Source organism: Rhinolophus sinicus, linkage group LG04 (genome assembly GCF_036562045.2).
Source record: "Rhinolophus sinicus isolate RSC01 linkage group LG04, ASM3656204v1, whole genome shotgun sequence".
Classification (NCBI taxonomy): Eukaryota; Metazoa; Chordata; class Mammalia; order Chiroptera; family Rhinolophidae; genus Rhinolophus; species Rhinolophus sinicus.
In genome coordinates, this window is record NC_133754.1 from 148,152,241 (window position 1) to 148,169,177 (window position 16,937).

Consider the following 16,937-nt stretch of genomic DNA (forward strand, 5'->3'; position numbering starts at 1 on the left):
TTTTTGCTTCAAAAGACGCGTTAGCACTGATTGTCTGGCTTGGTCTTACTTTTGGGGAAACACGGTAGGTGGCCCTGGTTCGGGCATGGGCTGTGACTAAAGAAGACCTGCAGCAGATCCCCTCCAAGGTGGTCCTGGGGCTGGCCTCCCAGTGGCCAGCTTCAAATAGAACTGGAGCATCTCCTAGCCATCTCCAAGTATGACACACCCAAGGGGGCGGATTGGGCAGGCACCAGAGTCCTACTGAGGCAGATCCTGCTCTGTAGGGTCAGCCCCTGCACAACAACTCTTCCTCTGTAGTCAAGGCCAGTCCTCACAACCAGTGAGCCCAAGGGTCAGTCCCTCACATTGATGTGCAATTGTTAACCAAGGCTCAACTACAAGAGGAGGGCACACACAACCCACAGAAGGGACACACCTGGAGCACATGGGTCAGGTGACCAGAAAGACTGCGCCACTGAACCCCACAGCACACCTACTACATAAGACCACTCTGCTAAGACCGGAAGACATAGCAGCCCTACCTAATACATAGAAGCAAACACAGGGAGGCAGCCAAGATGGGGAGACAAAGAAACATGTCCCAAATGAAAGAAAAGAACAAAACTCCAGAAAAAGAACTAAAAACAAAAAGTGAAACAGAGATAAGCAACTTATCATATGCAGAGTTCCAAACACTGGCTATAAGAATGTTCAACGATCTCATACAAATGGAGATAGAAACCGTAAAAAAGAAACAGTCAGAAATAAAGGATATAATAATGGAAACGAAGAATATATTCCTGGGAATCAACAGTAGATTAGATGACGCACAGGATCCAACGAGTGATGTAGAAGATGAGGTAGCAGAAAACACCCAACCAGAACAGCAAAAAGAAAAAAGAATCCAAAAAATTGAGGCGAGTTTAAGTGACCTCCAGGACAATATCAAGTGTACCAACATTTGCATCTTAGGGGTACCAGAAGGAGAAGAGAGAGAGCAAGGAATTGAAAACCTATTTGAAGAAATAATGACAGAAAACTCCCTCACCTGATGAAGGAAATGGACATATAAGCCTAGGAAGCAGAGAGTCCCAAATAAGATAAACCCAAAGAGGCCAACACCAAGACACATCATAATTAAAACACCAAAGTTTAAATACAAAAAGAGAATCTTAAAAGCAGCAATAGAAAAGCAGTTAGTTACCTACAAGAGAGCCCTCATAAGACTGTCGCTGATTTCTCAAGAGAAACTTTGCAGGCAAGAAGGGAGTGGCAGGATATATTCCAAGTGATGAAAAGCAATGCCATACAATCAAGATTGCTCTACCCAGCAAGGCTGTCATTTAGAACTGAAGGACAGAGAAGGAGCTTCCCAGAGAAGAAAAAGCTGAAGGAGTTCATCACCAACAAATCAGTATTACAAGGACTCTTAAAGGGACTTCTTTAAGATGGGGGTGGGGGAGCAGTAAATGACTGGTGAAAGGGGAAGGGATTGAGAAGAACAAATTGTGTGTTATACAATAATCATGGGGATGTAGGGTATAGCATAAGGAATATAGTCAATGATAGTGTAATAATTAGGTATGGTGCCAGATAGGTACTAGATCTATCAGGGTGATAGCTGAGAATGGGGTTGGAGGCAGGGTAAAAAAGGTGAAGACATTAATAAATACAAATTGGTAGTTAATACAGTATGGGGAATATAATCAACAATGTTGTAAAGATCATGTAAGGTGCCAGATGGGCACTGGTCTTATCAGGAGATCACATCATAGATTGTGTAGATGCCTGACCAATGTGTTATACACCTGAAGAGCTGAAGTAGAATAACATTGAATGTCAACTATAAGTAAATATATAGGTATATATAGTCAGGGATATGGAGTACAACATAGAGAAGATAGTTGATGGTATTGTAACAGCTATATATGATGTCAGAGGGATAGTAGCTTGAGGGGTGGGTTATCACTTTATGAGGGGTTTAAATGTCTATTATGTTGCTTTGTACACTTGAAACTAATAAAAAATAAAATAAAATATGCAGTATAGTGTTATTAACTATGGTCACCATGCTTCACATTATATCCCCGTGACTAATTTATAACTGGAAATTTGTACCTTTTGATCCTGTTTACCCATTCCACCCACTCAACTCCCACCTCTAGGAACCACCAATCACCAATCTGTTCTCTGTATCTATGAGGTAGTGTTTTTGCTTTGTTTTGTTTTCGAGTCCACACATAAGTGAGGTAATATAGTATTTGTCTTTCTATGTCTGACTTATCTCACTTAACATAATTCCTTCAAGGTCCATCCATGTTGCTACAAATGGCAAGATTTCATTCTTTTTCATGGCTAAATTATATCATTTTATATATGTATTTATATATATATTATGTAAAAAATATATATTCATTATATATAAAAATTATATCATTATGTAATATATATATTTATGTATATATTATATAATAAATATATATTCATTATATATAAATTATATTATTATGTCATATATATATATATATTCCATTCATTTGTTAATAAACACTTAGATTGTTTCCATATCTTGACTGGTGTAAATATTGCTGAAATGAACATGGAAGTACAGATATTTTTTCAAATTAGTGTTTTCATTTTCTTCAGATAAGTAGCCAGAAGTGAAATTTCTGGATCATATGGTAGTTCTATTTGTAATTTTTTGAGGAACCTCCAAACTGTTTTCCATAATGGCTGCATCAATTTACGATCCTACCAACAGTGCAGGAGGGTTCTCTTTTCTCCACACCCTTGCCAACACTGGTTATCTCTTATCTTTTTCATAATAGCCTGTCTTTTTTATAGTAGCCATTCTAACAATTATGAGGTGAAAACTCTTTGTGGTTTTGATTTGCATTTTCTTGGTCATTAGTGATGTTGATCATCTTTTCGTGTGTCTGTTGGGCATCTATATGAAGACATATAGATGAGTCCATTGATAATCTTTTCAAAGAATTAGGCCTTAGTTTTATCGATTTTTCCTCTTGTCTTTTTAGTCTATATTTCATTTATTTCTGCTCTGATCTTTGTTATTTCCTTCCTTCTACTGACTTTGGCCTTCATTTCTTCTTCTTTTTCTAATTCCTTGAGGTGTAAAGTCAGGTTGTTTATTTGAGATTTTTCTTGTTTATGGAAGTAGTCACTTATCACTGTGAACTTCCCTCTTAGAGCTGCTTTTGCTGCATGTATCCCATTAGTTTTGATATTTTGTATTTCTATTTTCATTTGTCTCAAGATCTTTTTTTATTTTCTTTTTGGGTTTCTTGGTTGACCTCCTGGTTGTTCAGTAGTGTGTTGTTTAATCTCCACATATCTGTAATTTTTCCAGTTTTCTTTTTGAATTTATTTCTAGTTTCATACCACTGTGGTCAGAAAAGATGCTTGATATGATGCTTTCTGGGACTTCAATCTCTTAAATTTGTTAAGGCTAGTTTTATGGCCTAACGTATGGTCTATCCTGGAGAATGTTCCATGTTCACTTGAGAAGAATGTGATCAAGTTTTTATTTAAATCCTTGAGCATATTTATAATAGCTATTATAAAGTATTTGTCTGCTAATTCTATCATCTCTATTAATTCCAGGTGTCTTTCCCATGACTGATTTATTTTTTTCCTGGTTATGGGTTTCATTTTCTGCTTGTTCACCTATCTACTAACCTTTAATTGGACAATGGACATAAATGTATATTATGTTTTTTAGTGCTGGATTTGTTGTATTTCTTTTGGGAGTATTAGACTTTGTTTCAGCAGTCAGTTATTTGTGGATCAGCTTAATTTTTCAAGGTTCATTTATTTATTTATTTTTTACATTTACTATGGTGGGTTTTTCCTGCATCTCTCAAGAGGGTCATATGAGTTTTATCCTTTACTTTGTTAGTGTGTTATATCTCATTGATTGATTTGCAGATGGACAACTGAATGGAAATAACTGAAAAAAGCATTTAGGAAGGGAAGTTGTAGTCAGAGGTTTGAGTTAATGCTTTGATGGTAGAGAAGTTTCAAATTCAAAGAGTGGTCATGGAAATGCGTGGCTAGAGTGGAGTAGAGGAATTGATTACTATAGATGAAAATGTAGAGGAGCCAAAGTCCAGGCTGCCAAGTGGGTTATTCATATAGATTCTGAAAGTACCTGGGGTAATGTCAGGGGTGGTTAACAGGTGGTAGCAACAAGGAGGAAACTGGGCATTTTTATTTTCTAGAACATGGATCAAAGTTTTGCAAGGTCTTTATAAAACCCTCTATTCTCTTAAATGGCCTAATGATGTGATCTTATGTGGTTTGTGTTTTCCTACTAAAAGACCTATGCATATTTAGTATGTGTTTTAATGATTTAAAAAACTCGTGATGCAAGACTCTTGAGTGACTGAACGAACTCCCACTCCCAACTTTCTCCTTAACTGGCCTCTTTCTAATGTTAGTCATATGATACAGATCTGGCCAATGAGATGTGAGCCGATATCTGCTGTGGAGTGTCTGGAAAAGCTCTTGCTTTCCAGATAAAGGTAACCCCATCTCTTTCTTCAGTCTTCCTTTGTGTGTAGTAATGATGCTTGGAACTGCAACATCCATCCTGTGACCATGAAGAAATGGCCTGAAAACTTTAGAGACATCAGCCCTGTTGTAGTTGAGTCATCAAAGAGTAAGCAGCACGTACTCTGAACTTCTTGATATTTGAAGGAGGGGAAAGCCTATCTGTTTAAGTCGCTTGAGCAGACTTTTGTGTCCAAAAAAAAATCTTAATATACATGGTAAATAGCAGGTGTAAGCTCAAAGATATGAGTTCATAGCAATGAGCTGGCCTCTTCTGATGGTCAAAAGTGTGCCCCTCAGTCCACATCATACTATTTAGCAACCTGACCTCCCCAAACTAACCAATGGGACAAAGAGATTTCACGTAAAAGAATGCCCAGGATTATAATAATAGGAATTGATCACTTTCTTTTTAGTCTAGTCCATGGGTAGTAGCCTATATTTGATGGATTACACATAATATAATCTATAATACTTGCAATACAATTTATCTCTAAGGCTAATATTTAACGCCAGCAGATTCACAAGTGAGTTCATGGAGAAATGTCTCATTTAAAGTAATAAATTAACTCTAAAGGGATATCAAAAAGATGTCAAAAAGGAAAAACAATCTTCCCATTCTTCAATGGTTCTGTGGATGATGTCAGACCAGGCACTCCTCGGGGTATTTCAGTTTATCTTAGAAAGGCTAATAAGTAACAATAAAATCAAAGGTAAGAAGCTAGGAAGGATCTCACACTGCCATCTGAATAATTTAGATGGAGACATACTTAAAAATTTTAAAATGATGGAGAAAAAGGATAAGAAATTATAACATATTTCTGGTCGCTAATTGGAACGGGAGAAGTCAATCTTGTTATTTTCCTGAATCACTCATATTTTGAACCATTAAATTAGTCTCTTGGTGCCTAATTCCACAAAAAACAGTCAATTTATTTTACTGTAATTTTTTTCTCCCGAAGTTTGCCTGAATTTTCTTCCAAATTCCAGACACATGGGCACATATTCTTTTATATGGATGTCTTTTAATAAATTTTTCCTTAAATATTATGCCATCACTGGATTTTGTTGTTGTTGTTTTCTGGAAATACCTCCTCACTCTTTATAGAATTATGCCCAGCAAAAGTGCTTGGGTAAAATAAATCTGATCTTATGAAGTAATTTGGAATCCTGAGAGTGCCTTCTAAAAAGATAACAGCACTTGATTTTGAATACAATTTTATTTACCTTTGAACCATCCCCAAATGTACAGGCATGTAACCCCTCAAAAACTCATTCCTTTACAATCTAGTCCAAGACTTACTTAATAATTAGAAAGCTAAATAAAATATAAGTACATTCCAACATATTTTAGAACAATATATTCAGACATTAGTACTAACAAAATTGTGGTATTATAGTTTTTGCATTGACAGTGAGCCTCTCATTCTAAAGTCCTATTTCATCAAGATTTGAAACAGTTTCCTTATTGTATTTTTTCTAAAGACATACCTTTACCAACCATGAGAAACTAGAGAAACTTGTTATAGTTTTAAAGAAGGCAGATACTCTTTCAGAACATGTTCCTTCACTTTTGTTACAGTTTTCAATCTCTTCTCTGACTTTTCTCCCAACAGTTAAATGTCACCATATATGCCAATTCTCTGATAGAATATTCTTTTCTCTTTCTTCTCTGCCTCTGATTATGTCAGCACCATCCCCTGGCTGGAGAATAAGACAAGTGCTTTCCTGTCTCCAAGGTGGCAGCCAGCCTGACGTGTCTGGAATTGATTCGTCAGGGCTGCCGTGAGGGCTCACCTGGAGGCCGTGGCCAGGGCTGGGTACGTGGAAGAAGGGAGTCAAGGAGCCCTCTACACAGAATGACAACAAGGCTGAGATGCCTGCATCACTTTACTTCAACAATTAAAAATAATTAAAGACAATTAAAGATAAAAATATTCTAGTGTTAGCTTCCAGGAAAAGGCAGAATATTTTTTCCTAAATACATTATTGATATATGTAGTCTCTCACTGGGGGCCTTTATAGCAAATTCATTTCATGCTAGGGTTCCAAGTACTAATCTTGAACATCAACTATCAGTTGCAGTTGGGAGTCCACCGAAGGCAAAGTGACTGGTTCCTGACAAGTCCCTGTGGGCACTTCCCCACAGGAAAGCCATCCCTGGATGGCCTTATTGTCTTAACTTGGACTTCCCCTGCGGCAGACCTGTGTAAAGGATTTTGGTACCAGTTGTTTCTTTGAGAGGTGACCCCAGAGAGCAGAGGGAGAGTGTATGAGGCAGGGGAGGGAGGAAAACCAATAAATTTAGCCTGAACGAATGGGTTCCAGCCAAAACACGTGGGCTCAGGCCCACGGGGAATATTCTGAGGGAGTGTGTAGAACAAGCCTGGGGTTTGCCCACTGAGAGCCCAAAGCTGCAGTATGTATCCACCAACTCCTGCTCCTCACTGGTTATGCGTCACTCCTCAGGCGTTGACTTTTGATTTCTGGTCTGTGGTCAGAGAATGCTAAAAGGAGGCAGACAGCTCCTGACCTGAAAGAGAACTGTCTGTAGTAACCCCCGTGTGAATCAGAGGACGTGGAAGGGTGGTGACCCTCAGCCATTCTGAGAATAGTGATGCAAGAGCACAGCTCCAAACCCTGTGGATCTGAGTCTGTGCTTCTCTGCAGGCATTTGTGTGGTATGAGACTTGTGTGGTCTGAGCCCCGGGTTCTGGGAATTCCTCATCCTTCATGGGAAATGAGCAATCTGCACAGGGAAGAGGTAACTCAGGAAGGGAAATGGTAACACCCACCAGCGATCATTCACTAAATCATACAGGTTCAGCTTTATAATTGAGGTAAGATGACATCCACCTTTTGTAACTTCTGGGAGACCCTGAAATACAGCCCCTCTTCACTCAGAGATATTGAAGCACTCAGAGATATTGAAGCACCAGCCTAGGTGTGTCTGCCCTGTTAAGAACATCGATTTGCCATAATTATGTAGGTGTTCTTTTTTAGATAGGGCAGAGCTCTTTAAAGATGGCACCTGGAAAGACTGGCAAGAGGGAAGAAAATTAAATGAAAATATTAGCCACAGATTTTGTGATATTTTGTTTTGAGCATGTCAATATGAATTATTTCCTGTGAGTTAAAATGCTTCTAATAACCAAGGGATGAGCAAGTCTGACTGCACATACTCCTGTGTATTTGCACGTTTACCTGTGCACACAACTCCAACAAGATCAAGCCATTTTCAGATTCTACATGTATGCCCACATGTATATAGTGATCAGTTTTTATAAGATTTAGGATTAATCTCATCACCTAACTGACACGAACATTTGCACAGGCTTTTCCTCTGTTCAGCAACAATTGAGCTGCTTGGAGACACCACACACACACACACACACACACACACACACACACACGTGCACTTACACTCACAAAGTGTTAGGTAAATCTGATATCCAAATTGATTCTACATTCTCACTCCCCAGCTTGCTGGCTATCCATTCCTGCCATTCCCTTTGAGAGCTTAAATGTTTCCTATTTCTGGCCAAGCTGCACTTCTTTGAGCTCATCATGAGCATCTTCAGTAATTGGCTCCAGGTCACAAGGAGCAGGAATGCACATGCTCTGGGCGCAGTGAGCCAGGTAGGCTTGTCCTGCTGCCATTTCCCCAGGTTTATGGAAAGGCGTTGTTGTAAAGGACTGAGGGTGCTGTGCAAGCTTAGCTGGAGAGCCCATTGTTATTAATAATATCTCTTCCCTACTCTGAGTTCAGTGATGTCACGAATCAGTAGCTTAAAACCGGGCATGGTGGAAGTATCGCACCGTGAGAATAAACACACACTACCAATTGGTACCACAGTCTTGTATCGCCCCCCACCCCTTCCCCACTATTTATCACAGAGTGGGCCCTTTTGCATTCCACAAAAGGAAAGCAGACTCCTTTTGCTAGTGCTGCTATGATCCCAGGAGTATAATCATGGCTGCTATCACCTCTGATGTGAGCCCTGCACCTCAGGTGTGCCACGGCTGGTACCCTGACTTGATAAAGTGTGGCAGGGGGTGTAGGATTCCTAACAGGCGTGGCCTCCCAGGTGAGGCACACCCCAGAGCAGAGGCAAACACGATCTGGTCAGTGGCTATGCTAGCTTCCAGGTAGATGGTACAGTGTGGAATTCCCATTTGTAGACTTCTAGGGTTTGCCAAGCCTCATTTGCCAGTATGTCTTTTCCTGGCCCCCTCATTTCTAAAGGTGCTTTAAATATCCACCATACACGCATATTGGGCCAACTGAGAAGCGAGGGACGGTCTCAGAGGCCCTTTATGCCTGTCTACCTGGGTGGGAGAGGTCCATGTTCCTCTAAGCTGCAAACACCTCCTCTGGGGCTGGAGAGGACAAATAAGGCTGGGAAGTCCGCACTGAGGGATTCCTGCCAGCACTTCTTTATCATTTGGTTTAATTATCCTCATAATTAAAAGGGATAAGTTGCCTTCTTGTACCCTGAGGCTAATGGGACAGAAAGACAGTCTGTCTGGCCTTTGCATTCTTAAAGAAACACAGGAAAAGAGAAAATCAACACAGATTGCGTTTCAAGTCTTGAGGCATAAGCATTCAAAGAAAAATCTTCAGAACTCCCTGTGTATCTTAGATTTTAGAGACCTACATTTTATAAACAAGGCCTTCATTTGCAGGACCTAGGATGCTCCCTTAAAATTGAGTGCAGTTCCTTGTAATAGCTGAATCCATATTTTAATTAGCCATGGCAGTGAAACAAAGGAACAATGGTAATGCATAGGTAATTTAAAACAAACCAACTGGACAACCACCCTTTAACCACTCCCTTCCACTCTCCAACTCTGATCAAAAGTTCAATAAGGGCTTTAAATATGGAGTAGCTGATGAGCATCATAATGACTCAACAGTAGACAAAACAGTAAGACACTGGCTGGCTTACCTTCAGAAATTGTTCTATAAACGTTATCAAACGAACCATTGCTGTTCCTTAGTATCAAGTTCCACCTCCACTCTTTGCTATGGTTTAATTGGTTTCTCAAGAGGCAGCACTCAGGCTATCGCAACCTAAGAGAAAGATGGGAGGAGGCAGGGAAGATGAAGAGCCAGGCGGAGAAGCTTTCAGACCAAATACGTTTTTATTGCTTCCAGAAGGATACGACAGGAAAAAAATCTGACGAGGCAGGCTTGCTTTTTGAGTCAAAAGGTCAAGTTAAAATATTTGGCTCAAATAGTGTTCAGCGAGTGACTTTCTGTTCTTTCTGTGGATAGAGGATCTTCAAGATGATGCAGACGGACCAAGCTCCTAGAGTGGTCAAGCCCCAGTCAGAAGGCTACAGAGTGGGGAGAGCTGCGGGGCTGCTTAACACCCCGCTTCCTCAGCAGAGGTTGTGGGAACTGATCATTCCAGGCCTGAACTCAATGTCAGTCCCCAGTCACACCATCCCCTACTAGTAACCTCCAGAGAGAAGGCGCTTCATCAGCTGGAAATGGTCTCCCAAACGTGTAGGGATAGGACAGGAGAGCCTTAAACCAAAGGCTTTTAAGTAAAAATGACACTGTTCTCTAAAGTATTTGGACGGAACAGTATTCTGAAAAACACAAAGTTCACAACAAGGGCTGAGCTGTCAAGTTAGAAAGACTTAACCTCAGGGAGCAGGAATAGCTTTTGCTTGTGTTAGGGTTTTAAGTCCCTACAGAAGCCGCAATTTTCTAGAAAGACACTTGCATCAACCCCAACTTCACACAACTGCTAGCGAAAGAAAAGCTACGTTTTAGCTGATCTCCAAAGCTGAGATATGGTGTTTCTATAAGTCACAGACATAAAGGATGCCTACACCAGGTCCTTTTACCCACGTGGAGTGCACCCATTCACTACCACTGCCGAATCGGGGAAACTCTAAGCCAAGCATTATTTTTACAGTTGCTTGCAACTTAAATCAGAGCTTTTTTTTTTTTTTTTAAACAAATGTGATCAATACTACCAATACGAATATTTCTACTAAAGGAGACTGAAATTTCTGATTATTTTAGAATGGAAAAGACTTGTTTTGGCTGTTTAGAAACTATTAAACCTGCCTACTTTGGAAATGCATGTGCACTATATAGTGTTTTAAGGAAGGAAAGATTTATTCCAGTACTGCTCATAATAAAAAAAAAAACTTTCTGGGAGAATCTTAGGCAACTTCAAGAGAAGCAAAACTCAAGAATGAAGAATACTGTAGTACAAAATTATGGCCAAAAATACTGTATTTTTAACCAGCAAGATCATGGGGGCATTGTTATACAACATTAGGTGTTTTTTGCAAAACTAGTTCCCATCCCCAAACAATAGACAATACATGCATTTGAATGACATTTTAAAGAACAGTAAATGATTCTTTTAAATACTGCAAGTTAAAAATGTTTTCTGACAAAACTCCCTAAATACATAGGTCTAGTAAGTTTCCAACGTGGTAACAGGTGAGGAATCCAGCAAGAAGTTGCATTTAGAGTTTTTTGAGGAAAAAAAAATCCATCAAAAACATGATTCAGCTAAAGCAACCTCAACAAAGTTAACATATTTTTTGTCCCTAAACTTAAAATATTCTAATGAAGAATATCTTTCTCCCTGTTATTTGTTTCTGTCTTCCATAGCTTATGAAAATCAGAATTATTTTTATCCAAGTAAGACCAAATTTTACCCAATAGGTGTTTTAATAACATGTACATGTCATTTACTATAGGGCTGGAATAATGTGGGGAAATAGAGGTACATGATAGATAAGGAGGTAAGAAAGAAATTATTATTTGAGCACCTACTATGTGCTAGGTGTGTATGCATACTTTGAACAGATGATTCTAGAGGCAAGAGGGTTATTGAAAGGGCATTGGTAACTGGGAAGAAGGCAGGAAATGGTTTGTTATTCTGTGAGAAAAACAAATGACAAGTTTAGACTCTGTATTAAGTATCTACTAAACAGCAGGTGTCTAGCTCCAAAAATCTCTAGTTAATCATATACAACTAAGCCATTTCTTTTCCTAATTTGATGGAACCAAAATGAAATCCTGAAGACATAGTTGCCAGGGCAGACCCATTAACGCTACATATGCTGGAAATATGTAGAGATAGATAAACATACAATATTACTTGTCTTAATTTTTTTGTGTGTTTCTAACCAAAGATACATCTTTGGAAGAAAATATTAATGGATACCAAGCGCACCTTATTTGTATCAATTGAGATGTTGTCGATTACCAATTAAGTGGTTTTAAACCCTCATTTAATTTTAAGAAGAGCAGCAATATACATTACAATATTTGGGTACACTTTATTTTTATATGGGTTAACATTCTGCTATATTTCATTTCATTCATTCTTTTTTGAGAAACTGAACACAAAGGGAAATGGAGAGTAATTTGAAGGTTATTTCCAACCACTATGAGTCTTGCAGTATCTCATTATGCAGCCCTTTCTTCCCATTTTTTTTTTTTTGCAAATAATAGTCATTTTGACCCAAATCCAGCATAAATAGCATTTCACTGATTCCTAACTTAAGACAACTAAAATTTACAATCATGTGGCAGTATAAGTTTTAAGATTACAGTTCATACACCTTGACAATCAAGATAGTCTGAAGTACAAAAAGTAAATTGTCCTTTAGCTGAATTACCTTTTTCTTAAATATTAGACCTGCCAGTTAATCTACAAAAAAATACAAGTTTCAGGTGTCCTTCAAATACCTTTTGTAGATGTCATCTGCTAGTAAACAACATATGCAGGTTCCTAAGATTCCCCCCACCCCACCCCAGTCTATTCATGACATTCAACAGAGCTCTTTATATGGAAATGTTAAAAAAAAAAAAAAAAAAAAAAAAAAAAAAGTTTAGTGGATTTTTCACTTTTGAATGGGTCTGTTATTTCCCTTTGTTTCAGATATGAGGCACAAACTTCTTAATTTAAGCTCTGTAAGGCATAGTACAAACCTCCAATTTACAAATAAGGAATTCTCTGTGGGTTGGAACTGCCGTATCACGCAAAAAAGGGAAAAATCATCTGTAAACTGGTACACTGCAATGTATTAAGTAAGTCATGAACTGGCTGCTTGCCTTGGTATGCTGAAGAAAGGTCTCTGTGTGTTTGTTTTTGAATAAAACATGCCCAAGTCACCATAAAACTCGCCACAGGCTTCCATTACCTAGAGCATCAATAGGAGTCCAGTGGCACACGCTTATAACGCTTGCAATCACAATATAATATAAAGCATGAGTAAACTTTGTTTTTATACAAAACTGAAAAGAATCCCTTCCCTCCCCCAAGCCCCTTCAATAAAACCCGAAACAAAGAAACAAAAAAGAAAATCCTTTAGCTTCGATTGACTAGTGTGGATACAATTAGGTTTCTACGTATCACTGCAGCTAGGGTGATCAATTTTTTCCATTCTCAAGAGAAGGGATCTTGTCATGCACCCTACGAGGAACAGTGAAGCCACAAACCTCAATTCTGCATAGCTATTCCATCCCAATTTCATAAAGACAAATATAACAATCTTTCCCTGTTTTGCTCGGCTTCTTCGAGCTTTGAGATCAGGTTTAATTGACTACAATCTACTATAGCTCTATTAAATAGAATATCTTGATTCCCTACAACTGTAACACTTATGATCTTGTGATGAGGTTTTCTCTATACACACTGTAGGCCTTCGAATGTTTACTTTTTTTTTTCTTTTCTTTTTTTTTTTTAATTTTTTTTGCTGCACCAAATTTAAGATTGCCCTTTCAGGCAAGCAGTGGTCTCTAGCTGTTAAAACATTTCCTTAGTGGATCACAATAGCTTCTAAAACTGCCTTTCTAATAAAGGCCATCAGAGAGGTAATACTAAACTGTGCATTTGCCAAATAAGAATATGAATTGTATAAAAGCTCATATTCCAATCCTAGGTCAAATGGCAAAAGTTCTACAAAGTTGGTTTCCATGTTTGTATAAAAGCTCCGACTGATTTATGTATTTTGCTATGAAATTACCTTTGGGTCTTATAATCAGTATACCTCTACTCAGGAATGTGCAAATGATTTTATACAGCACGATGCTAGTACCGCTCTGTACGATAGTAAGGTTTTTTTTTTTTTCTTCTTTTCTAAATGGAAAAAAAAATATCCCTAGTCAGAAATAAACTGACAAATTTACATTCTCCTCTCTTAAAAAAGTAAATAAAATAACATTATCCAAAATGTGAATTAGCTATAAGACATACAATACAATTACATAGATACATATCAATACAGCACATTCAATCTGCCAAAAAATTAATGATTACAAAGCCAGTATGGATGCTGCAATATCAAGAGAGAGATGTATGTACAATGATTAGAGCAATTGTAATTGCACTATACCTACAGGCAGTCTGTTTCTTAATTACAGATGCTTTCTGAGCAAAGAAAAAAAAGTAACCTGTGTTGTCTGAGGCTGGGAGAGTAAAGAATGAGAACTTTCCATTACTATTTAGTAACTCTGGTACTCATCTAATAATTTCCTCCTTCCCTTTTGTTGTTCCAAGAGATTGATCCATGTGGAAGTTTAGACTCGTGCCCAATAGTATTGTAGTTAAAATGAGACCAGTGTCATGGCCTGATGCTAACTTCCCAGCAGTTTAAAACAATTATGATTAATTTTCTTAAATCATACTTCAACTCAAGCTGCTTGACAGAAGCTCATCAATACATGGGCTGTACTTTTTGCATTTGTTGAAAATTGCACATATAGAATTCCAAACATCTCTCTTAGTAGGTTCAGTTACATAAATACATGTTCTACACAATAGAGAGGTTACTTTTGAGTTAAGTTCATAAATCTTCCTTAAGTTCAACTTAATCAGTCACCAGTTTAAAAAGATCCAAAAGTGGTAAACTAGCAGGAACTTCAGATTTGCAAATTAAAGGTGTCAGCTTAATACTATCAATCATGTTCTTGGCAGACCTACTGGACCTTAAAGAACATACAGAGAGTACAATTGGCTTCAAATGAAGAGACACAAGCAGATTTCATGTTGCATCACAGAGGACACTTTTCCACATTGCTGATATGGACACTCAACATGGAACATGGACACTAAACAATGTGATTTAAGGGCAAAGAAAAGAATGGACCATGAGAATCAAATTTACAGTTGCCAATCGTTTGGCAATTGGTGGTGCAGGTTCATTCACAGCCAATCATTTCAGGCTTCACAGTCTTATTCTCTTACATTTTAAGATACTGGCTTTTATCTTTTAAGCTCTTATTCTGTTTTACAAAAAGCCAGCTTTGGCAACACACACCCATAATAAAAGTCATCTAAAAATTGTGGCCCAAACAATAAGAAAAACAAGGAAGGAAAAGTCTTAACGGGGAAAAAAAATTAAGAGCCACTAGGAAAAGGCTCTGGGTAGCAGCCATTGGGGTAATGTAGTGTCTGTTGGCTTAATTTTTGGCATCTGCAATTTAAAGAAGAGAGGGTGAAAAGAAAAAAAGAAAAAGAAAAAGCAGCAAGGAAGGGAGGAAGGACAATGGCACATGGCATTTCAAAAGAAAGGACTCTTTCTGTGTGTCTTTGCCCTTGCCTTACTGACTCCTGCACATTCTCTGAGCAACCATGCTATGTCTGAAGGTAGAAATCCAAAAGAAATGACAACCGTTGGATGGGCATCCATTGTCCCAGGCCTAAGGGAGGCAAGACAATATATTTATATATATATAAAAAAACTCTATACGTGTATCCAGAGCAATACATTTAAAACCATAGTATTAATACTTATAATCCTTCAGCAAAAACCACAAACTGTTAAATTAAGCTGATGTTGATGGCTTAAATCAAATGGCATTGTCCTAACTTTTTCATTCATGAAAAAAATCTGACCAAGAATGGAACTAGAAAAAAGGCCATTGTAACCTGGGAAAAATCAGGAGGGAAGTATGGGTTAGGAAAAGGGGAATCAGCTTTGTTTTGCTCAATAGAAGAAAGAGAGAGCGAGACAGAGAGAGAGCGAAAGAGAGAGAGAGAGAGAGAGAGAGAGAGAGAGAGAGAGAGAGACAGAGACAGACAGAGAGACAGAGAGAGACAGAGAGACAGAGACAGGGAGACAACTCTTATCTTTGTGAGTGCATGACCAAGAATTTAAAATACATTGAGTCACAAGGTTTTGCCTTAAAAAAAAAAAAAGATAGAGAGGAAATGTGCTGGGACTGTACTTCAGCATCCTGTTTTTCCTCTGAATAGTTTAAATAAAATCATAATATGTACTACAAACTCTGTGGACACACTCACACAGAGTCCAGGACGGCAATAAATTAGTATTATGCAAATTGTTTTCCACAGAAATACAGTCCCTCTCGTCTAGCTTCAATAGCCCACCAAGGAAGGGAAGGGCGGTGTCGAGGAGGCACAATTAGACCAGATTATACTCCTTCAGGTTCAACTGGAGGATGGTGTCCTTGACGGCAGCAAAGACAAAGCGGATGTTCTCGGTGTCTGTGGCGCATGTGAAGTGGGAGTAGATAATTTTGTCACTGTCTGGGTTCAGGTCCACGAACATCTTCAAGATGAATTCTCGAGCTGCCTGGGCATCTCTCTGGGGTCCTGTTGGCCAAGGGAGGAGGACAGTTTGTTAGCTCATCCACCAATGCATTCACTCGACAAGTGTTTATTGAGTCATTGCCCATGAAGATGATGTCTGCACTGCACATTTTTTTATAAGGTACCTACATTTTTTTTCAATTTCAGTTTATATACAATATTATATTAGTTTTAGCTGTATAGCATAGTGATTAGACATTTATATAACTTAGGAAGTGATCACCCTATGAGTTTAGTACCCATCTGACACCATACACAGTTACTACATTATTGACTTGATTCCCTAATCTGCATTTTAAATCCCCAAAACTATTTTATAACTACCAATCTGTACTTCTTAATCCCTTCACCTTTTTCCCACCCCCAACCCACCTCCCATCTGGCAACCATCAGTCTATTATCTGTATGTATGAGTTTGTTTCTATTTTGTTTGTTCATGTATTTTGTTCTTTAGATTCCACATACAAATGAGAGCATATGGTATTTGTCTTTCTCTGTCTGACTTATTTCACTTAGCATAATACCTTCCAGATCCACCCATGTTGTTGCAAACGTAAGATTTCATTTTTTTTTATGGCCGAGCAATATTCCATTATATATGTATCACATCTCCGTTATCCAATCATCTACTGAAGGACACTTGGATTGCTTCCATTTTCTTGGCTATTGTAAATACAGTTGCAATGAACATAGGAGTGCATATGTCTTTTCAAATTAGTGTTTTGGATTTCTCCAGATAAATACCCTTAAGTAGAATTTCTGGGTTATACGGTAATTCTATTTTTCATT

The 16,937-nt window shown here is 38.2% G+C and overlaps 1 protein-coding gene across 2 annotated transcripts in view; it reads right to left on the reverse strand.

Annotated features, from left to right (window-relative positions):
• Positions 1–10,789: 10,789 nt before the first annotated feature.
• LOC109449927 (guanine nucleotide-binding protein G(q) subunit alpha) overlaps positions 10,790–16,937 on the reverse strand; it is a 338,060-nt gene continuing 331,912 nt past the window's right edge. For both annotated transcript variants that reach the window (XM_074330582.1, XM_074330581.1), the window contains exon 7: positions 10,790–16,151. In XM_074330582.1, the coding sequence (XP_074186683.1) occupies positions 15,961–16,151 (191 nt within the window). In that variant the 3' untranslated portion in view covers positions 10,790–15,960. The remainder of the gene's footprint in view (positions 16,152–16,937) is intronic.